The sequence below is a fragment of the Anas platyrhynchos genome, chromosome Z (genome assembly GCF_047663525.1).
Source record: "Anas platyrhynchos isolate ZD024472 breed Pekin duck chromosome Z, IASCAAS_PekinDuck_T2T, whole genome shotgun sequence".
Classification (NCBI taxonomy): Eukaryota; Metazoa; Chordata; class Aves; order Anseriformes; family Anatidae; genus Anas; species Anas platyrhynchos.
This window is the reverse complement of record NC_092621.1, coordinates 25,402,501-25,426,500: the sequence shown is the minus strand read 5'-3', so window position 1 is coordinate 25,426,500 and position 24,000 is coordinate 25,402,501. Positions and strand designations below refer to the sequence as shown.

Here is a 24,000-nt window from a genome sequence, read left to right as displayed (position 1 = left end):
ATTTTTGGACTCTGAGTTCCAGTGACGTTTGACCCAAAATATTGGATTCTAGGACAAGCTAGCAAGTAACCTGCAAAGTTCAGCCACTGATTGGTATTATTTGTTGTTGTTTTCCCGCTGTAGTTAGAGATACAATTAGAAAAATGGGGAGTGGCAGGAGTTGCACATCTAATGTGCTATCTCCTCTCCTCTGAAGTGCTATAGCCATAATTTGGATTTATCATGAGGCTTATATTACATATAATGACAGTATGTAGCAAAGATTGTACGCATAAGAGAACACAGCAAGTGAATCTGCTTTGTGTTTTCTGTCCATAGTGCAGTCCTGGCTCCTTATAAAGAGTGGATGCCTGGAGAGATCAGGAGGGAGGAGGGCCATTAGGATGGCTAGGCTATAAGCTGTGTATTTTCTTCTCCTTTTTCTCAAGTGTTAAAGACCTCTTCTGAGTCTGTACTACAGCTCAGTAGTTGCTGCTTTCCTCCCAGTTGCTTCCAGCAGGCCCCAGTTCACCTCTGGTGTCATGCAACCTCCATCCGTCAGTTCTCAGCTTCAGGCCAAACCTCGGACCTCTCTTTGCCTGAATGAGTCACTTGTGCACCAAATAAACACCATTGTCTAGTCAGAAATTTGAGGTACTTTAGGCATTGCGTTAACAGCAGGAATGGGAATAAGAGCAAGTAGGAAGCCAGACAAAATGGCTTTATCTGGATCATAATCTACTTCTTTCAGTCCACTGCATTTTAATGTGCAGTGCAAGATCTGAAAGGTTTGATACATACCACTGAAGCCCCCTTCTTTGAGGGGGCTCTGGGGATCACTTCTTCATCACTGCTGTGGAGGGATGATATTCAGAGTAGTTCACTTCAGCTGTGTCATGAATCTTGCCTTTTTTTTTTTTTTTTTTTAAATTTCCACGTGGTTGGGTGAGCTTTAAGCATGAGTTCTGCCAAGGAAAAGGTGGTTGTTCCATCTACCTTTAGGTGTCTTTCCGTAATGTGTATGTATGAGGCCGGATCAGCTGTACCTGCGTGATGTTGAGGCAAGTATGCTCTATTCCTGCACGTGGTACAAGTCCTGCTCATGGTTACAAGCCTCTGTAGGCCTCAGTGTGACCGTTCCTTTCATGTTGGAGCTCAGGAGCATGGTAAGGAGTCACATCTTGACTATGAGCCAGCCATTTTATCTCATAAATAAAATGGCTGAAGAAAAGCCTGTTTGAGCTCTCCAAGGATCACAGCAGGCTCTAACCCTTGATCTCTGTGGTGATAAATTTCGTTCCCCAGCTCAGCTATGGTTCAAGACTGACTGATGTTACATCAGTCCTCTGTTGTCCGTGGGCAGCAGGCATTACCAGGTGAGTACAAACAGGCACTCCCTGATCGTGTCTCAGACCCTGCAGTACCAGAGCTGTACAATCTGCAATGTATCAGGATGGCAGGGTCGGTAGAAAATACCAAAATTCCTTTATCTGAACCATATCCAGGATGAAAAGGTACAGTCAATTGAAAAGTCAATTGTCTCACAGTCCTGTCAGTAGTTCTTCTAAGCAAAGAACCCCTTGAGCTCTCCAGGGACCGCACTAGGCTGTGCTCCCAATCTCCCCCCAAGCTCGGACAACTCTTAGGGTACCCCTGAGGGGAGCAGATCATGGGGCTAGCTCCCTGAGCAACAAGCTCGTCTGCGGACAAGCACTGGTGAAGGAGTGGGGTGAGTAATTCACCTTGGAAGCGCATGACTGTATTTGGAACCTCCCCCTCAGGACCCTGCAGTAAGTCTTGGGTGAACCTTGCCATTCTCAAACCTTTAACTAAAGTCACTGCTTCTATTGTAGCAAATTTTCTTGAAATCATTCTGTTGAACCTGGTTGATGATTAAATGCTGTTAAGAATCATACAGTTCTAATCTTGTGATTTACCATAAAAGCATAAAATAAATCCTAAATTGCTGCTACATTAAAGTTCTGTAGAATTCCATGATGGATGTGCGACAGAACTGCCTGGTCCAGTGTCCGACCTCTAGGGATGCACCTCTGGCAGCCTCCCTAGGCAGCCTGTGCCAAGAGCTGTTTCGGTCTCAAAGTTAGACATCTTCTGAGGTGTGGGGAACCATGCTACTTTTTTTTTTTTTTTTGTGCTGCAACTGAAGCCCATCGGATTTGGCTGTGTCTGCCAAGCAAAAGTTCATTCCTTTCCTCCACTGTCTTCCACATGCTTGGAGACTATTGCCATTACCACCCTCAGTATTGTCCAGGTTAAAACACCTGAATTTGTTCTATCCAGACATACCGTATTTTAGCCTTTTTCACTGTTTTTACACAAAGTCTTTCCTATTTGTTCATGCCTTTAATTGCAGCTTCTAGCTATGGCTTCTAACTCTAATAATGCTTCTAGATGAAGCCTTAGTGATACGGAGAGTGTAAGGGCTGTTACCCTTATCATGTGTGCTAGGCTAATGCATCTTGTATAATTCACTAAAACCTCTGCATCTCTTCCAGAAATGTTGAAAAGCTTTTACCTTTCCCTGTGTTTATGGAGCAGATAATTCCTGCTGTCATGTATTATTTTGCATTTTTCCTTATTGAAATATGTTCATACTGAAATGCATGTTTTTCTAAACTTTCTCCAGTTTGCTAAATAGTTTGATTTCTGATCTTTTCTTTCAAGATACTCAACTGCCTTATATCACCCACATATTAAACATGTACACTTTCTCTTTTGCCTCTTTTGTCATGCAGACCACTTGAACAGAACTGAATCTTTCGGGATGGTCAATTTTAGTAGTAAACTCTTGAAAATGACTTGGTGAAAAGAGCTGTGCACGTGCCTGTCCTACTCACCTGGGAATTATGAGTACCCCAGTCTATGTAGGTATAGTCCAGTAGTCAAGCATTTTTTATTTTATATTTTTCTAGATCTGAACTCCTCTGCTTGTTTTAGACCACAAACTTGAATGCTTATTTATTTATTTATTTAAACTCCTCTTTAGGAGCATGTTTTGAACAATGGCTTCTAGGTATTCCGTGGCAGAGCTCTCAGTCCCTGCTTTTAAAGACAGCTCAGTCAGTGTTAGAGGAGTGTGGGAAACTGATGGCAGCTCAGTTGATGGTTTTCACCAGAGGTATGGGAGATGCGGGAGATGGATTGCCCAAAGTAAGAAAGCAGAGCAACTCAGTGGTTATTATTTACTTCTTAACTGGCAAATCTGGATTCAAACCTGCACCTTAGGTTAAGCAGAAAGGATTTGAAAACTGATCTTCTGGGTGGCAGATAAAGCGTTTTGTTACCTGCTTCTAATGTTGATGTTTCCTGCTGGCTAGAAACTTCTTGCGTAGTTTATTGCAGTTTGTGAGTGCCATTCTCAAAGTCCAAACTTTTTGTTTGCCTGGAAGTCAAACTCTGACAGAGCATCTTGGAAGTGTTGGTAGCATGGGGTACGTAATATTCTGTAGATCCATGAACATTAGACATTTATGAAATGGTTGCCCTTGGATTCAATGGCACTGTGCTAATTGGCTTGGCGCTCTGCAATTAATCGATCCCATTTTCCTACCTCAAGGCTTTTAGCAAGGCTTCTAATATGCTGTGTGACCATAGTGAAATTCAGCTAATTCAAGGCAGTGAACAATATTTGGATGGGAAAAAAATACGTTGTTCTGTGTCATCCCTTTTATACCAATAAGCCAGAAACAGCCCAGACGTAGGGATGCTCTCTCTGCAAGTGCTTTTGGACCAGACTCTGTTTTCCTGCTCTCTAGTTGGTTGGTCTCTAGGATAGCGGGGTCAGTTACAAGAACAGACTTCCATAAAGTAGTAGGAGTTGCTAATGAAAATAAAAAGGTGCAGTAGCAGCTGTTTCTTTCGTTTGTGTTTTGAGAGAAATAACTTATTTAGACATTAGACTCTGAGCACAGGTTGAAGGTTGCAAATCCCAGACAGACAGAGCTGCAGCTTAGTTATTGGAATCAGAGACACAAGAATAGGGGTGGCAGATGGGACGTGGCTTAACTGTGTGCTTCCTACAATTCATGATGAAATGTGGGGTTTCCTTGAATCCCTTTCTGAAGTATTCGACTAGATGTAGTTTTCCAAAGAAAATTGTTTCCTCGTATCTTGCTCCCAGAACATAAACATTGTAAAGCAACAACCCAAAACTTGGTGTTAATAAATGGCAAGGTTTACTTTTCAATGCAGATTATTTTGAGGGACTTTATTTTGAAACGTGTCATAGTAGAGGCCATTATTTAGAAGCATTATTTTAGAATCACGAGTTACTTTTCTGAGTATAAGAAACTTACCTTTAAGGAATTGTTGTGAAATTATTGCTGCAGAAGAAAGTGCTGTGTATTAAAATATTTTTTTTCTTTTTTTTTTTTGTAACTAACAAAAGCAACCAACCTGTGAATTAGCCGGTTACAAGAAATTACCTGAGTGTTGTGGAAATTTTTCAAGTGAAGGAATGAGTTTAAATTAGATGACCAACAGTTTTGAAACTACTTTGCTTTGAATGCAGAATATAACTGAGGACTTGAGAAATAATAGTTTCCAGGTGAAGGTGCTAAGTTAGTTCTGCCTCTTGTGTAGATTGCTGTAGTACTTTAGATGCTACATGTCTTGTGAGTCAGAGGACAAGAATCTTAACTGTGCATGGTAAACTGAAAAACAGGTAGTAGCTGGCAAGCATATGGTCAGAGCAATGGGCACTCGTCTTACGCTGATAACTTCCCAATTGTTACTTTTTGCATATGCTTTTCTTACGATTTCTGTTTCTTCAGCTAGGGTATAACATGGACTCCTCTTCTGCTGTGGCCTTTCAGTAAAACAAATGTTTTGTTAAACTGACAAATAATTGAGAAACTTCTTAACTATATTCTGTCAGGAAGGTAGAAATAAAGGAAAGGATAACACCTCTGTCCAGGACATAAAAAACTGTAATTATGGTAAGAGTGTGGCACGAAACCTTGAGCGTCAAAAGAACAAGTATCAGTTGTATGTAAGCGTAAATATAGCTTGTGACAATTTTAGGTAAACTTTGAAAGGCATCAGTAAAGCTCGGGACAGGATTCAAAAAGGACATAGGCCTCAAATACTGCCCAGGGAAGTTTCCTTCTTTGGTGGATGCCCTCTTGTACTAGTTAATGCAGACTATGTATCTCCAAAAAGTGTAGATAGCTACTGCTCTTTGAATTTGGGATCTGAGAGGGTAATAATGATACTACTGCTTAGCCTTAATTTTCTTTATTATACTTTGCTGTGGAACTTGGATCCAGTCTAGATGATAAACATTTTGTCAACAAAAATAATCTTCTGTATGAGTAATCTGCATCTTGCCACTCAGAACACTGCTGGAAGAATTCAGTCTGTCATAATGTATTACTAGACCAACTTGCTCTGCTAGCATGAGTAACCTGCATGGAGTTGCCAATTACACTTCAAGGGCCAGCCCTATGTTACTGTTACCTTGTCAGGGTTTTTTGGTATATTTTTTTTACAGGTCTTGTGCTGCAGTCCTCCCAGAAGTTACATACTTCCAGGGGCAACTGGAGACAAGAAAGCGATTCATTTAATGTATGATCATATTTTGATTTTCACCAGAGAAGCAGGCTGTTTTCTGTACAACAGAGTACGCTCAGTCTTTTGGAGAATTTAGTAAGAGGGAAGATGAAAGGGATGGGGAGATTGTCATCTTGGTTCATGATGAAGCTAGAAAATAGCTTGGACAAAAAAGTGAGACAAACATGGCTCAGGTTGTGACAACTGCAGACACAAGAAAACATTCTATTCTAGAAACTACTGCACCAAGAAACTTTTCCCTGGAGTCTGGTTTATACTTAGCTACCTATTAACTACCACGTATCCTTAATGCCAACTTAAGCCATTCTGCAAGGCTTCTATTCAGCCACTAAAAGGTAACACCTATTTTCAGTATTCATGCTGACCTGCATTCTTTGTGGCATTCAGCAACTGCACGCCATTTTTCTGTGGGTATGTTTTTTCAGGAGTATTATTTCTTCTGAAGAAGAGTAATCTTTATTTGACGTTCTGCCTTACCCAGCAGTCTTGACGTTTCACCTACCCCACAAGATCCTTATCAGCTCAGTGTTTATTTACCAGATTCCACTAAATGGCCTGCAAGCATAGCTAGTTGCACTGACTGCAGCTGGTCAGCGAGGGATGCAATCTGCTTTGTCAGCTCCACCTTGCCATTCTTGGTAAAGGTCCATAGAAGAAGATGACTGAAATGCACATGGCAAGACAGATGTTCTCTTCAGTAGCAGTTCAATTGTGCTGTGAACAGGGCAAGGTCATTTTGCAGCTACATACCTATGAGAAGAAGGTGTGCATATACTCTATGAGACCATAGTGTTGTCACACGTGCTTTTAGCTCTTAAAACTGTCTAAGATCTGGCATACGATCTGCCTAAGACTGGGATCTGGCATCTCCTAATTCAAAAGTAGGTCATTCTGTAGCCACTCAGAAATCTTGCAGGGCTGATAATCTGTCAAAGAAGTGCTTAAGAATAACTGAGAAGTACACATTACTTTCATTGTGCCAAACACATGTAGATGAAACTGCAGTTTACACAAACTTGGGCAAACTAACAACAACAACAAAAATCTATAAAGAGCATTCAATAGAGCACCACACAAAAGGTATACTTTGCTTTATGTTGCCCTTAAGGAACAAGCCAAAAAACTTTAAAACTAGAAAAACTAATATAAAAAAAACCTTTTTTGTTCATCAGCAGAGTTTTCTCTTTGCTGTTTATAGAAGCCATTCTGAAAGAACACAGCTTTTGTACATAGTGTTTTAATGATCTTCCATGTAGATCAAGTATTATTCCCTTACCATGTGCTTCCTTTCAGCTTCTGGGGTTTGAACTTTGTACAAAAACGTCACATTGACCAAGGTGAACAGCTATGATTTCAGGAAGAGTTCACTCCAGCACTCCTACGAGCAGATCCAACTGACAACATACTAAAGAGCTACAAAATTATTTTTATTGAAAAAAGTAACTTAATTTTGATCAATGGAAATTGTGTGAATTGGGCTCTACAAATCAACCTCAGACAAATTGAGAAAGGTCTGGAATCAGCTCTTAATTCCATCTTAGGCTCAAAGATAAACAAGGAGTAATACTTGATAAAGTTACAGATTAACTGCATCACAAAAAAAAATGGGTGACTTTGAAGTGTCATTTAGTTCATCTCCTCTTTCAGTACAGATTTTATGCTATAATGGCTTGAAATTATTTCAATTACAAGGTGCTTCTAAAGTATTTATTAGCACCTCACATTCCTTACATAGCTAAACACTTGAACTGTGCTTTATTTCTTAGCTTAAGCTTATATTAAATAGATTTTTTTTTTAATTTTTTAAATTCCTTTTGTAGTTAGGTGAACTGGTAATGTTTCTATTTTGCCTGAATTTGGAACACACAGATGTTTCAGAACATCCTTTATTTGATGCATCTTGCAGTAAGAGAAAGGCCAGTTTGCATAAAGGGAACCTTAGCAAGTCAGCAGTAGTAATAGAGCTGTAGTAAAACAAAGGTGTGGAATGGACCCAGTGCTAATGCATATAAAGAGTACTGAAAAACTTCTAAGCTTCCAGCTTCACCGACTCTAGTATGGAACGTGCTTCTTTATACTCTTCAGCTTCTTCCAATTCTTTTTCATTTTCCTGGAATTAAAAACAAAACTTTTGAGTACTTCAAAAATAACTGATATTAGAACGTAATTGAGGAGTAAATTACGAAATGTAGGGTATATCCTTATTGTAAGCACTAGTTTTACATGACTCAAAACACAGGTAATTTCTTTTGTCCTATTTAAGGTCTGTTACAGTATCTGTCATGTGTAAGTGGATTTGACTTGTGCATAACTTTATTTTATGAATATTCTGAATATTTTTATGAATTATTAATAATTCTTAATATTTTATTCTCTGAATAAAGTATTTAAAAAGAAGGACACAGTAAGTACAAGGGAACTCAGAACAAAAGTACCATTAGGAAAAAGCTTAAAGTCTGACAGTTAAAAAATATATAACTAAAGAGTTAATTTTAATAAAAAACATTGATAGTCATCTAAGAAAATAAAGCAACCTTTAAAGACTTCCAAATTCTTAACAACAATAGTAATTCCCCACATTTCTTATTTTGTATTTGAATAGCATGCTGTACAGATCAACAGCATCACTTCTGCATGCCAATGAAACCTAAGATGAGCTAACTGTCTGAACTTGCTGAATGGCAGAAGGATCCTGAATCTTGCCACATTCTGAGCATTTATTTTGGAAACAAGTAGAGGCATACCACCAAAGGACAAGATGCCCTGAGAAAGGATATGCACTTTAGCCATCAAACGTGTTTGAAGCTTAATTTACAGTATATATTTTATAGCCTCACAGTAGCATTTACCTTTGTAGTAGAATTCTTGGGGAAAAGTCAGCTTCTAAAATAAACATAGTAATAGCCAAACCTAGTATATTTTTAGTAAATCTATTTGTACAAGATATTGTTTATTCCTGCAGGTATTTGTATCCTAAAAATGCATCCTAGTTGCTCACCTCAATAATAAATAGTACAGAGGCAGTACTCAGCAATGACTCAGCTGTTTCGTTTCTTGTCCATAGCATAATAATAGTAGTAGGCAAAATATTTTGAATATTTCAGTTCACTACCAGTATATTGTATACATCTGTATAAAACCAGGAAGACTACCTAATGTGGGTGAACTATTTTTTCTAATCATGTAAGTAGCAAAGGAACTGAGTCATCTGTAGCAGTATTGAAGTAAATGTTGGTATACATTCCATCAAAGACTGTCTCTAGTATATTAAATATGCATACATAGAATTTTCACAGGCTGAAGACTAAGTCTGCGTAGATGGTTATCTGAGATGGAGTACTGGGATCTGTTACAGGATGCCAGCCTTAGGTCCCACAAAAGGTATTTTTCAGTCCAGCTCTATTCTGCTGCAATTGCACTGCAGACTAGTATGTTTATCCATGTTCATCAAAGCACATCAGCATTTCACGGTAAGTAGTTTTTGATGCTATACTTACTAGTAGTTGGGTAAGATCTGCATGTGCAATTTCTAATCTGCGCTGACAGTCTGGAATCATCATTCGTGACTCTTGTAAGATCTCGACCTGTGAAAATTGGAAGCCAATGAAATGAAAATGTATTCCACAGAGAAATGTTGTTTTTTAAGACAAGTCTTTACTATGAGAAATCAGTAGTCTGGTCATCATCTAGGAACTTCAGAAGAATTGTACCTTTTTTCTGAAATTTCGCCTATTTTAGTAAAAGACACTCACTTAGCATAATTGCTTAAAACTCTGTTAATTTACAGGACCTTTCCATTACTTTGTGCTTAATTAATTATAAAGTAGAAAACAGTATTTACAATATTTTTTCCCTTAGAAAAGAAAAGTACAGCCTGGTAAGCTTTCCATACAACATTCGTTAAAAAAGGCTATTTAAAACAAACTTTCTCCTGCTGTCACAAAGCAGCTTCATCCAAAATGGGATCAGCTGGTTATATAAATATCTCCTGCATCTTTTGGGTAATAAAGAAAAACAGTGTTCAGATAATACCACATAGAGATAATTACTGCATGAAAAAAGTTATTGAGTTATTGATCACATTGTGTGCACACTGCAGGAGGCTCTGACTGAAAGACAAAGGTAAAGAAAAATGAAAAGCAAAGACCAGCAGGCTCATATTTTTGATGCTTATCATGCATAAAAAGTTATTACTTATCCTTGTGCTTCATTTTAGGAGAAAGATTATTCTCACCATGCACTTTGAACAAAATTACTAAACTGGCACCCCACTGAATCTGAACATCCTGCCTCCTCCTACAGAAAACAACTTCAGATTTATATAAGGGAACATTTATTTCATGGAACATTTCTGGATCTGAAATCCAACCACTGAGAAGAAAAGGTATGCAGAGTTGTTCAGTAAAGTTAAATCTATTTAGAGATGAAAATCAGTTAGATATTTAAGTACAAAGCCATTTCTGCATTCACGATAACCTGCAACAGAAGGTATTCACTTTAAATGGCTCACCACATTCTGTCATTCCTGTGTTTCATTTTACTTTCAGTATTAAAGCTGCCATACAGAAGGGAACCAAAGGGAACACCATCATCACAAAACGGAAGAAAAACTACGGCTAAGAACGTTTTGTAGGAAGGCTTGCTGTATAACATTATTTCATGTACTTAGATGTCTTATGTTTATGTTTTCTGTTTAAGACATTATTAAGAGAATGAGTTTAAAAACTTTGTTTCTAGCTTATTTTCAGAGAATCTAGGGCAAAATTCATATACTTTAATAAAGCAATATAGGTGATATGTTAAAATAAAGTTAAGCACCTCCAAGTTACAATTCTCATCAACATTACCATTTTTCTTTTAAGCACTCAGTATTGGACTGTGTTAAAAACATGATTAGTCACTCTGCATATTACACTTTCAGTAGCAATCAAATACATAAAGATTTGTAAATTCCAGAGAATGAGGTGTGTCAAAATGCATGAGATGATGCCTTCTGCTTTATGTACTACAACTTGTTTCTATAAAGAATATCTATGGGAGTGAGAATATCCATTGATGATATCCTTGGGATGGTACTGCTAACTAGTTGTGTATTTTAAAGCTGGTGGATGATGTGGAAACTAGTCATTTATTTTATATATGCCACTCCATAAGCGATCTGGGAAGAGAAGACACGAATCTAGGACCTGCAAGCTCCAGTCCTGCCTACTGTAAGAAACGAACAAAACTACCAAAATCCCTCAGTTCAAAACAGAATATGAATGAGATCCAAAAGGGGTGACTGGGTTTTATTTATATTTGCCAGCAGTTATGCAACAATATGAAACAGATGAAAGATAAATCCTTGAACTACCTTCTGTAGGTACAAATGGTTGGAGAATGGAACAGGGATTTTATGGAACCAAGATTAAAGTTAATTACTGAATGACCTAAGCAAATTTTAATAACTTCTGCACAAAAAAAAAAAAAAAGACAAAAAACACACACACTTTTTTCAAGCAATACTGATTATTCCAGATAGACATTTTACTGTTGCAAATGTATATAATAAAGCACAGTCTAAAGCTCAAATAATTGATATGTTTTAGGGCTGGAATTTAAAAAAGTGTCTACTCTCATACTGTTTTGAAAATTAACGAACAACCCTCTCTCCTCAGCACACTCTAGAAACAATCTGACTGAACTCTAAGGAGTTTAAATTATAAGCAGGTCACGGAGGAAGTTATTATATGAAACTGATCTAACTTTGCAAAGAACCATAAACATCTTCAGGGTTTCTGTGAATTACAATGCCAAATAGAAGTATTAAAAAACTGGAGTAACTGAAGTGCAGTTAAATGAAGTGTTAAGACAAAGCAATAAAGCACAAAACCATACAGACAGCAAATTCAATTTGTTGTCAATAAGTGCACATAGGACCAGAAGAGTTATGGCAACTACAGAGAGGATGATGTCCCCATTCTTTTAAGTGTATTTAAGAAACCAGTTAAATCTCTTCAAACAGCCACATTTCTAGCCAGTTGCCTTTCAGGACTGAACATATTTCTACTAAGGGAACAGATGTTTGGCATCTTGCAACGGAAAGGAGCCTGCTCAGATGTGATGGAGCTCTCTAACTGTTGAGGTGTATGTAGCCTATTTACTAAACACAACGTGGATTTTTCATAATTTGGATCAGATGTCAAAGAACTGGTGTGCCTAATATACTATCAATGGCCTTCAAACCATTTTCTGTAAATTCCAGATTGCAATAACAGATAAAATAGGACCACAGACAGAAAAGCCAAATAAATACAAACACAGAGACCAGTTGATTAAGTGGAAGGGCACCGTAACAAGTAAAAAGACAACTATTTTACCTATTCACAATAAGCACAAAGGCCAAACACAACTCTATGGAAAACAGCTGAGGATGCTTTACACGTAAGCTGAGGCTTTAGACATAAGCAACTTTGATTTATCAACGACATAGACAACGTGATTGAGTGTACCCTCAGCACGTTTACAGATGACACTAAGCTGAGTGGTGAGGCTGATACCAAAGAAGGAAGAGATGCCATCCAAAGGGACCTGAACAAACTTAAGAAGTGGGCCCATGAGGTGCCCACTGCATAAGGTTCAACAAGACCAAGCGGAAGGTGCTGCACATGGTCTGGGGCAATCCCAGACATGAGCACAGACCGACAGAAGAACTCACTGAGAGCAGCCCTGCAGAGAAGGGCTCAACCACCACACCAGGTCTGGGGCCCCTAAGCACAATAAAGATGCGGGGATCTTACAACAGGTCCAGGGGAGGGCCATGAAAATGATCAGAGGGCTGGAGCACCTCTGCTACGAAGAAAGACTGAGAGAGCTGGGGCTGTCCAGGCTACGGAAGAGAAGGCTTCCTCACTGCAGGTTTTCAGTACTTAAAGACATCTTTAAGATGAGAAGATGGAGATGCAACTTTTTGCTCAGGCAAATAACGATAAGACATGGGGAAATGGTTTTAAACTAAAATAGGGGAGACTTAGATTAGAGGCTAGGAAGAAATTCTTCACTCAGAGGGCGATGAGGCACTGGCACAGGCTGCCCAGAGAAGCTGTGGATGCCCCATCCTTCTACGTGTTCAAGGCCAGGCTGAGTGGGGCTTTGGGTAACCTGGGCTGGTGGGAAGTGTCCCTGCCCATGGCAGGGGGGTTGGAACAAGACAGTCTTAAAGGTCGCTTCCAACCCAAACCACTCTACAATTCTATGATTTAAGAGGCCCCATAATAAAAGTTCAAAGGCACTATTTCAACTTACCTAGGCAGATCAGAACTGCTTAGATGAGAAAGATTCTTGACTTTTTGGATCACCAAGCACTCATATTAGAACACCAGATTTTTGTTAACTTTAAGAACAGCAATGAAAGTAACTGCTTATGAGCGTCAATACCAAGTACTCTGCAACAGGAAGCAATTTTGCTGAGCCTGACTGACCTGTACAATATAATGGGGACAAATTTTATTGGCTTCAAGAAGGTGAAAGCAGATTCTGTTTTTCTTTTCAGGTGAGCCACAACTAAATAAGAGATTTTGTCACGTGCTGATCCACAAGTTGTTTTCAAATAAAAGGAAAACCCTTATGGGGTTATCTATTATTCCTTGATCTTAGAAGAAACTCCAATAAGCTACTATGTCATAGGGTATGGTGACAATGTTTAATATGACAGGAAAGGTGTTCTAAACATAAAATGCTAAGAAAAATCAGCAATGTGAATGAGTCATATATATTTATATATGAATTAAATGAACATGAGTACATGTATGTGTTCATGCTTTTACATACTGTCTTACAATCGCATGCACTTTGACTGTTGCGCAACTGAAAACAGATAATCTTAACAGATGATTTAAGGTGGAAGGGACTACCTGAGGTCAATTTGTCTAATCCCCTGTTCAAGGCCCAGGACCACACCTAGGTTGCTTCTAAGTATTTCAAAGGAGGGAGATTTGACAACCTCTCTGGGCAGCCTGTGCCAGTGCTCCATCACACGCACAGCACAGAAGTGCTGCCTGGTGTTCAGGGAAAACCTCCCGTGTTCTCGTCTGTGGCCACTGCCTCTTGTCCTGGCACTGAGCACAAGTGAAAACAGCCTGGCTCCATCTTCATTGCAGTCTCCCTTCAGCTATTCTCACAGCCTCTTTTCATAGGAGAGAGGCTCTGGTTCCTTCATTATCTTCATGGCCCCTTGTTGGACTCTCTCCAGGATGTCCATGTCTCTCTTGTACTGAGGAGCCCAGCACTGGAGACAGTACCACACAGGTGCGACCTCATCGATGCTGAGGTAGGGAGGGAAGGGATCACCTCTCTCAACCTGCTGGCAATGCTTTGCCTAATGCAGCCCAGGATATTAGCCTCCTTTGTGGAGAGCGTTTTTCTTAGCTGTTTCAGGAAATAGTCTGCCTCCATCTCAACAAAACAAGAAAAATATTGCTGTTTTCATTAATACGTGTAAAAAACTATACTAGCAAAACTGTATGTACTCTGTCATGCAGATATTAAATTCTGTGTTAAGTCCATTAGAGTTTTAATTCATCTGGAAATGACATTATATTAGAAGTAACTTGGAACTGTAAGATAACTATTAATAAAAACGGTGATTTGTTATCAATAAAAACTCTGACAGCTAACAAAAACTCTGAAGTAGATCGACAATCCCATTGAGAGGAAACAGAGTAGATACCCCATTTTTTTGCACATTCATAAGCCTTGAGATAAAAGCATTAGATGGGAAAGGATGTAATCTGTACCCAGTACAAATCAACAGCCACAGAAATACAGAAAACTACTGGTCCCTAACACTAGTCTACTCTCATAAGTGACTGCAGTGTGAAGCTTCTATTATAGATAAAGAAGATAAAGATCATGAAACCCTCTGTGAAGACTTCATATATGGAAAACCATTACAACTGTGTAGAAACTCAGGCTTCGTTACAAGAAAAAGAAAACAAACACAGAAGTACAGTTGCATTACTTTCTGCAATCAGGGCTCTTAATGACTCTTTACAGAAACTAAATTCAGAATTTGAATTTAGTAGAGTGCTTCAGAAGTCTATAAACTTTTTTATTCCAAATTTTTGTATAAATTACTTGAGTTCAGTTTTTAATAAGCCTATTTTCAGTTTAGTATCTTACAAAGATACTTAGAATTTCTCTTTCCTCATATATTTTCCCCCTCATACTGCTCTTCGTTTATTACGACTTCTTTTTTATCTGACAATTTAGCCAAAATAAATTGTTATAAATTTTGCCCTATTTCTATACTTCTCATCTGTCTTTCTATCTATAAAAGTATGCACTGCAGAGTTGTTTTTTATTTATATATTTAAATAAGCTGTAAGTAATAGGAAAGAAAGGGCTTCCTTGCCCTATTATACTAGAGATTCTTTCCCTGGGATACACATTCTACCACACATAGTTCTTTCTTAGTACATGAGCTGAAATACAGTAAGTAGTATAAATACAATGTGCGCCAGGAACAATGGTACTATACTACGTCTTTGAATTATATTCTTGGTCAGAGCATACTAGCATGGAGAGTGAACTCTCCTTTTTATTTCTCAGGTACCGAACCTGCTCTTCATTAAATTAGTCCTTCTGCAGGTGAAGGCTAGCACCCAGCAACTGCCAACAACCCAGTTTGGTCACTGTCTCTGCTAGAGATCACTTGAGTTTGCAGGAACCACAAGTTGCCACACTACCTAATGAGTTAGAAGAAAAACACTGAGTCAAACCCTAACTATTGTTCTACAGAGGGACTGAAGCCTTCTTGCAGACCAGACACGCTCTGAAGTCTGACTATGATGTAGCAATGTGATTATTCTTTTTAAAGTAACATCTTCCTTAGTCACTTCTGTACTGGTAACCCATATTCTATTGCAGGGTTCTAACTAGAAAGTTAAATGAGATTCATGGTTCATTAAGAGGAAAGTAATGGTTTTAAGCTTTTTAAGCCTTCCTCCTTCAACTATGGATTGACACGTATCTGTATATACTTACCTATTAACTGATACCTCAGCTAAAATAATAGTTAAAATTATTTTCATAATCTCAAATGATCGATTTCATTCCTATCCTTTCCCATTAAATGACAAGAAAATCTTCAGAGTAGTCTGCATGGATTCACCACAGTGAAGTCACGCTTTGCCAACCTGATCAGCTTCTATGATGAAATGACCAGCTTGGTGGATGAAGGGAGAGCAGCGGATATTTTCTACCTGGACATCAGTAAGGCCTTTGATGGTGTTGATTTAGTGGAGGACTGTTAGTGTTAGGTCAGAGGTTGGACTCGATGATCTTGAGGTCTCTTCCAACCTAGAAATTCTGTGATTCTGTGTCCCACATAAGATCCATATAAAGAAGCTGCTGACATATGGGTTGGATGAGCAGACAGGCTGAATGGCTGGACCCAGAGGGCAGTGATCAGTGGCACAAAGTCTAGTTGGAGGCCAGTAATGAGTAAGCATTCCAGTGGTCAATACTGGAACAGTCCTGCTTAACATAATTAATGATCTGGATAATAGCGCACAGCTCACCCTCAGCAAGTTTGCAGACAGTGCAAGACTAGCAGATACATTAGAGGGGTTGTGCTACCATCCAGAGGAACCTCAACAGGCTCGAGAAACAGGCTGGCAGAAACCTCAAAGTTCACTAAGGAAAGGTGCAAAGTCCAGTGCCTGATGAAGAACAGGCACTAGTACATACTGGGGTCTACCCTGCTGGAAAGCTCTGCAGAAAAGGACCCGTGAGTCCTGGTAGACACCAAGATGAACATGAGCCAGCACTCAGAAAGAAAACTAGTGGTATCTTAGGCTGTGTTTGTCAAAGCAAGTTTAGGGAGGTGATCCTTCCAACTCAGTGTTGGTGAGGCCACACTGCTGTAGTACTGCCTCCCATGCTAGGCTACTTAGTACAAGAGAGACATGAACATCCTGAAAAGAGTCTGATAAAGGGCCGTGAAGATGATGAAGAAACCAGATCACATCTCCTGTGAGGACAGTCAGAGAGTTGGGGCTGTTCAGCCCAGCGAAAAGACGACTGAGGTAGGATCTTACCAATGTATACCAATGAAGGGAAGGTACAAAGATGACTGAGACAGGTTCTTCTCAGTGGTGCTCAGTACTAGACAATGGGCACAAACTGGAACACAAGAGGTTCCATCTGAACATCAGGAAGTACTTCTTTACTCTGAGTGATGGAGTGATGGAACAGGTTGCCAAGAGAGGTCGTGGAGTCTTCCTCCTCGGAGATTTTCAAAAGGCATCTGAATATGGTCCCAGGCAACGTGCTCTAGGTGGCCCTGCTTCAGTAGGGGGGCTGGACCAGATGACTTCCAAAAGTCCTTTCTAACTTAAAACAATTCTGTGATCTCACAAATGGTACTTTTAATTACTGAAACAAAGACTATAGCCATATTTTTAAATAAACTAAGATGAGGGCGATATTAACTAAAACGATCCTTTAAATGTTTGACCGTGTTTTTTTAAAAAAACAAAACAAAACTTCTCAAAATATTAAGTCCATCCAAAATATGTTTTTGAGCAAACGCTCCCGATATAATTTTGTTTAGTGTAAGACACTTCACCTTATGACAAGTGTGTACACTGGTTTTAAGCCTCCAGATTCTTCCTAACCGGAAAATACGACTTTCCAAATGTAGAGCACACTACAAGAACAGACGTCATTGCAGGAATTGCTTTTCAATTCAGGCAGTGCTGAATGAATTTAGACCGTTCTCTTCAAAGACTTTTGTCAGTGGTCTCTGAGAACACTTCCAAGTAGTGTGTAACATTTCATTTCACAGCAAAAGTTCACAGACTCCACTGGATTTCACTTCAGTGATTTCTTGCATGTCACTGAGGAAATACCATGGTACAGTCAAATAATCTGACAGATGTGGGACACTAAAAATGGGAATTGCATTCATTAGTTCTTGTTAGCATCAGCAGATCTTCAGGAATATTACTGTTTCTGTAGGAGTCTCAGTGGTGAGGCAGAGACAGCTCAACTCTAGGAATACAACGTCTTACAGAAATTCCGTGTTTGTATTTCTTTCCCACATCACAGTGAAAACAAGAACAGACATGCGCACATGAACTGAAATCTGAATTTATTACATGTTTTACCTTGTTTTAAAAGGACTTTTTCCTTTTTTTTTTTTTAATTGATTTTTATATTTGGGTTTTGTTTTACCTGTTCTAAAATGAAGATGGGACAACAGGTTTTATAACATGAGGCCACCAAACTAGTGAAACCAGCCTATGAGTGAAAGTTTTATTTACAGTTTCAGTGAAGACTTAAGAGAAAACACCTAGGAAAAAAAAGTTGTTCAAAGACAACATTCTAAGTTGAAAAAATACAGTCTGCAACCGTTGTCCTTTGTGAGGAACCTTCTATGAAAAAAATTATCATATTTTAACAGTGACTGTAAATGACACCCTTGAGCACACCTAACTACAGCATGCACCTTGATAGTTAGTGCCTTCACTACAAATCTCAGCAACTGCTAGGACAGGCGCATACCCATTGCTCTCCCTTAGAGGTCCGTGATTTCAACAAACTGATAATAGCATACAAAGAAGAAACATTTCAATTCTAGTGTATTAACAGGTATTCTCACTTCACAGTAATAATTGCACTTACCACCAAGCACTTAAACGCATCCAAAACATTTATTTTCAGGATGACAGTATTTCTGAGAATGGGAGTTCACAATATCCTGATATTCATTGTTAGTGATAGCCATTTGATACCAAGTGGTAAATAATCTATACCCAGTCTCCTTATAGTTAAGGGTTCTGGAGGGCAGGAATTTTTCACAAATGCATATTGTGACTTTTGCAATTGATAGGATTTTAGTCTGGAGGAGTCCGAAAGAAGTACATGAGTTTTTTTGTTTAAGGATGACAATGATTAAATAAAAGCAAAGAATGATTTTACAAGTTTTGGGATAGTTTACCTGCTTCTTTATTCCATAATCATCACATGCTTCAGCTTTCATTTTTTCAATCTTTTCTTCTTGTTGTTTTGCTTCTTTTTCGTACATAAGTTTTTCTTTTGCCAATCTGCAATTAAACAAAATGATTGTATCAGTCTGACTGTATTATGGTATAATAAAGTTACATTACTGATAACAACCCTCCTGCCCAGACCTGAAAGCTGCATCCCTGTAACACAATACATGATTTTATATAACAAAAAAGGCTCTTAAATACTCTAAGAAACTGCATCTCGGAAATGCTGAATTTAGCTACAATATATAACCATTCTTATAAAAATTATTTAAATTAAAATGTTTTAAAGATTCTGTATAGAATTCTGTATAGATTCTGTATGTACAAAGATTCTGCATCTCTTGTAAAGATCTGTACTGAATATCCTATAAAAGCTATACACTGGTACTTCATTTCAAATACATAACAGAAACAGACAAGAAGCTGCCTGGTAAGTCTGGATGACTGCTAATAAAGCGGTACAGAGAAGAAAGCTATCTCTGTATCTCAAAAAAAGTCCTCACAAAGTAGCTGAAACAAATATTAAGGTGTCTACAAAGCCGATGTTCTAATACTCAGCATTTGCCAGACTTTCTTATTATCCACGTTCTCATAGTTTCATGAGTGACCTATATATTCTCTATTACAGGCATGTGGTCTTTTCCTTTCTCTCACTACTAAATACCATTGCACCTGCATTTTTAAATGAAAAATGACACTAAGGTGACATCCCTCTTAGTAGTAACTTTGAAAAAAGGTTATCATATGTAAATTAAAAGGAAGAACATTTCCAAGTTCACAAACTGTTATACCAAAACGTTTTCTTTTTTTTTTTTCCTGATCACAACTATGTGTCATACCATTAAATGCAATACTTCATATACTAGGTTTTGTACAAAATAATAAAAATTAAAATCCCCAAATAACACAGTAGCCTCCCAGTCCTGTGTTCCTTAGAGTATTTTCCTCACTGGTCTGGGCACAGACAAAAGGAACAGTTTGATAATTTATCTTATAGCAATTTTCCTTATAGCCTATTTTTTAAAGGGAAAAGAATCCACCTTTTAATCGTACTCATGGACCCATATTTCGTATCAGGATGCTTTTTGCTAATGAGTATAGATTCAAGAATGTATTTTTCTTTTCTTCCTATATTGTCGATAGAGAAGAACTCCGTATGTAGCTAGAAATATGTATAACAAATTTCCGTCACTACTAAGAAAAATGCTTAAATTTGCTTTGGCAGTGAAGTTTGATGTCATTAAGCAAATGTAAACCCTGAACACGTAACGGATGAGCTAAAAACATGTAGGTCTTAAGTGTGTAAGAAGCTGATGTCTTTAACAGCTAATTTTGAGAATAACAGTTGAAGATCATTAGCCTTAAGAGACTAATTTGATTTCAACATTAAAAGGTTTAAGCCTGGGTTGCAGTGACCACGCCCTGGTTGAGTTTGTGATCTTGAGGGATATGGCCTAGCAAGGAGCAAAGTCAGGATCCTGAACTTCAGAAGAGCTTACTACCAGCTGTCCAAAGAATTAGTGAATGAGATACCATGGGACAAGGTCCTTAGGGACAGAGAACCTGGTCACAGCTGGCAACTCCTTAAGGATATTTTGCTTAGAGCTCTGTATACTAATATACAATAAATTGAGCAGGGAAGGTAGGAAACTGGCATGGCTGAATAAGGAAGGACCTTCTGGTCAAACTTACGCAAGAGAAGGAAATGCACAGGTGGATGTAGATGGTAGAAATGGGGCCAAGTGCCCTGGGAAGAATACAGAAATGCTGTCCGGATGTGCAGGGGCAGGATCAGGAAAGCCAAGGCAATGACAAAACTAAGCATGGCCATGGATGCAAAGACTAACAAGAAGGGGTTCTACAAGTACTTTGGCTGCAAAAGAAAGACCAGAGAGAGTGTAGCACCTTTGACAACTGGAGATGGAGAACAGGTAATGACAGATGTGGAGAAGGCAGAGGTACTTAACTTTTTTGCCTCAGTCTTCACTAGTCATCAGGCTTCCCACATCTCTCTGTCCCTGACACTAGGCAGGGGCTGGGAGAGCAGAATCCCTCCCACTGTAAGCAAAGAGCAAGTCAGGGACCTCCTGAAACAACAACCACAAGTCTATGAGCCCTGGTGACATGCATCCCAGGGTCCTGGGAGACTTGGTTGATGTAGTTGCCAAGGCCCTCTCCATCATATTTGAAAAATCAGGGCAGTGAAGTGGAGTCCCCAGTGACTGGAAAAAGGGTAGAAAGGAGGACCTGAAGAACTACAGACTGGTGAGCCTCACCCCTGTGCCTGGCAAGATCATGGAATGAATCCTCTTAGAGGCAATGTTAAGGCACAAGAAGTGCCTCACCTACTTGACATGAGCCAACAGTTCACGCTTGCAGCCCAAAAGGCCAACTGTGCCCTGAGCTGCATCAACAGAGATGTGACTAGCAGGTGAAGAGAGGTGATTGTCCCCCTCTGCTTTGCCCTCGTGAGACCCCAGCTGGAGTGCTGCATCCAGGTCTGCCCCCCTGCATAAGAAAGATGTGGGCTTGTTAAGGGTGAGTCCAGAGGAGGGCCATAAGGATGATCAGAGGGCTGGAGCACCTCTGCTATGAAGAAAGGCTGACAGAGGTGGGGCTGTTCAGCCTGAAGAAGGCTCCGGGGGGACCTCATTGCGGCCTTTTAATACTTAAAGTGGTCTTATAAAAAGGATGGAGAAGGACTACTAGCTCAGGTAGATAATGATAGGACAAGGGGGAATGGTCTTAAACTAAGAGAGGATATATTTAGACGAGGCATTATGAGGAAATTCTTCATTGTACTGGTAGTGAGGCACTGGAACTGGTTGCCCAGAGAAGCTGAGAGAAGCATCCCCTGAGGTGTTCAAGGCCAGGCTGGACAGGGCTTTGGCCAACATGATCCAGAGGGAGGTGTCCCTGCTTACGGCAGGGGGGTTGGAGTTAGATGATCTTTAAAGTCCCTTCAAACCTGAACCATTCTATGATTCTAGAACGCACAGTAATCTCAGGTTTGGATGCAAAATAAGTTTTCACACACTATCAACTACAGCAAATGATGAACACGGAAACTTTCAAAGGGTTGAAATGGAAGATTAAGGTCTTATCTCATGCCCTGTAGTAATAGTTACATAGTAATCCATTATCAAGCTTAATTGTTCGTTCTTACTGTGACTTAGCTCTTAAATCTTCCATTTTGTACATCTGTTCATTAGGTATATATTGGATTACATAATTCTGGATTCTGGAATTTGAATCAAAACATCCTCCAGCATTTGGAGAATGACAGAATAATGATCAGCTAATTCAAGACCAAAATGTACACGGAGATGCTACTGCAATCCTGAAAGCATGCCAAAGAAAGTCCTTGGCCTAACAAGAGCAATCATCTGATCAGCCTGTACTAGATAAGACCGTTTAAGGAGAACTTAATAGCCAAAAGAACGTAATCAGATCCAGGAAGCAAAGAATGTATTATAGAAATGAAAAGAGAATAAATAAAGGTCTCGTAGAGAGCTTCATGGTCACGTTAGCACATCAGAGCAAATTAATTCCTAATTTGTCACAGTTAAGTGCTCCACTAGAAGTGCTGCTAAGGATGGACAGTTCAGAACAGTACCAGGAGGACAAGAACCCATTGTGAACTAAAGCTGCCACAGAAGCAGCACTGCAGTGGTACCTTTAGAAAAATTCTAAGTGGAATATGTTGATATTATAACAGAAGGAATTCTCCCTGATGTTCATTCACATCATAAAAAATTGTTTTGCCAAAGTAGCTTGAAGCTGTGTTCTACAACAAATTGATCCAAGCTGGGCTGTGGCAATGCGTCCTTGAACAATCTAAATGCCTGTGGAATCACAACACCAGAGAGGGCCTCCAAGCCTTGTAAAGAACCTTCAGCAGCACATTGAGTGTGTAATACAGGTATCACCTAGGTCAGCTGTTACAAGTCAGCCAAGTACTGTACTAGCTTTGAAAAGTAGTACTGGGGAAAGACAGCAACCTAATTACTAGTAATAAAGATACTAAATCAGTGGCTGTAATTCCAGCTGCTGGAACTAGCTCCAGTATTAGCATCAGCAAATATTGATTTAATAGAGGCTGAGTTAATTGTTTGATCAAGGTTGCTTGATTTAATTCAAGACAGTATTATTTGCTTTTCAATTTTTAGGTTCAAAAAAAGAGTTATTTTCCATCAACCTATGAGATTTTTTTGAATGAAAACAGCAAATTCCCTTGAGGGGGAGGGGAAAAGAAAAATCATTAAACACAGCTTTTATGTTTACTCAGTTATTAAAGTGTATATACCATTGAAACTAAAGGCAATGAACATTGCAAAACTTGCATTTTGATTTTTTTCTAAAGCTAAAATAAAGGGCAAAATGTTCATGTTGTCTTTTCATACTATATTTTCACACACACATCTTCCTCTATGCGCACTAATTTTTCAAATTCACTACTATTTGTTTACTTTTTCCAAAAGGAAAAGAACAAGGTCTGAACATTCTGTCACAGTTCAGAACTAAATTTAACTTTTTTGCCAACTTTTCTCATATCTGGATACTTAAGATACCGTATTTACCTACCTACTTGTATTTTTGTACTTACAGTACATTTCAGAAGCAGAACTTGAAGCATTCAGCTTTCAAAACATTAAGCCTGAAATATGATACTGTTTTCAGTGACATATTTTCCATAGTTTGCATTATAGATTATTCGATAATCAGAATTGGCCAGTTTAACTTTCCATTTGTTACATGTAACTGAGATGTTGATGTTAATGCTATTAAAAAAGTTCTTATTTAAAAACATTTCCTGTAGTGAGTTCTTCCTTTAAATGCCAGGAAGCCATTTGTACTGAATACATAGATTTAATTTAGCTTGTCCTCAGGCAATAGCTTCTCTTTCAAAAGGTAAATTAAATTCTATAATGGAGAAATACTATCCCTCAATCACCTCTTCCTTATAAACTCAAGCAAAATTCTGCACAAAAATAACCACGTGATATTTTGTTACTCTTCTTCCTTCACCCTTTGTCTATCTAGATGCAAGATTCTGTTCTTTCTTGTCATTTTTTCCAACCTCTGACGCTCCCCCCCCCAAAAAAAAAATAATAAAATGAATGCTAAACCAAAATCTTTATCATGGTATGATCACATGAAAAATGAAACAAAGAGTACCAACAGCTCAAAAGGTATTTAAAAAAGCCAGATCATAACTTGTTGCATTTGAAGTATACAGGTCATTTATAGGTTTTAAAACACTGCAACCATAAAAATCACTGTAGACATAACTTCAGCAGACATTATACAGTGTCCTAAGAAACATGCGTGCTACCAAATACATTTTTTAATTGCAAGCATCCAAAACAAAAAGAGGGAAACAACAGAGGTT

The 24,000-nt window shown here is 38.7% G+C and overlaps 1 protein-coding gene across 1 annotated transcript in view; it reads right to left on the bottom strand.

Annotated features, from left to right (window-relative positions):
• Nucleotides 1–6,977: 6,977 nt before the first annotated feature.
• Nucleotides 6,978–24,000, bottom strand: part of TBCA (tubulin folding cofactor A) — a 35,147-nt gene continuing 18,124 nt past the window's right edge. The window contains exons 2-4 of the mRNA XM_027446549.3: nucleotides 18,554–18,659; nucleotides 9,069–9,155; nucleotides 6,978–7,681 (exon numbers count right to left, since the gene is read on the bottom strand). Of these exons, the coding sequence (XP_027302350.1) occupies nucleotides 7,601–7,681; nucleotides 9,069–9,155; nucleotides 18,554–18,659 (274 nt within the window). The 3' untranslated portion in view covers nucleotides 6,978–7,600. The remainder of the gene's footprint in view (nucleotides 7,682–9,068; nucleotides 9,156–18,553; nucleotides 18,660–24,000) is intronic.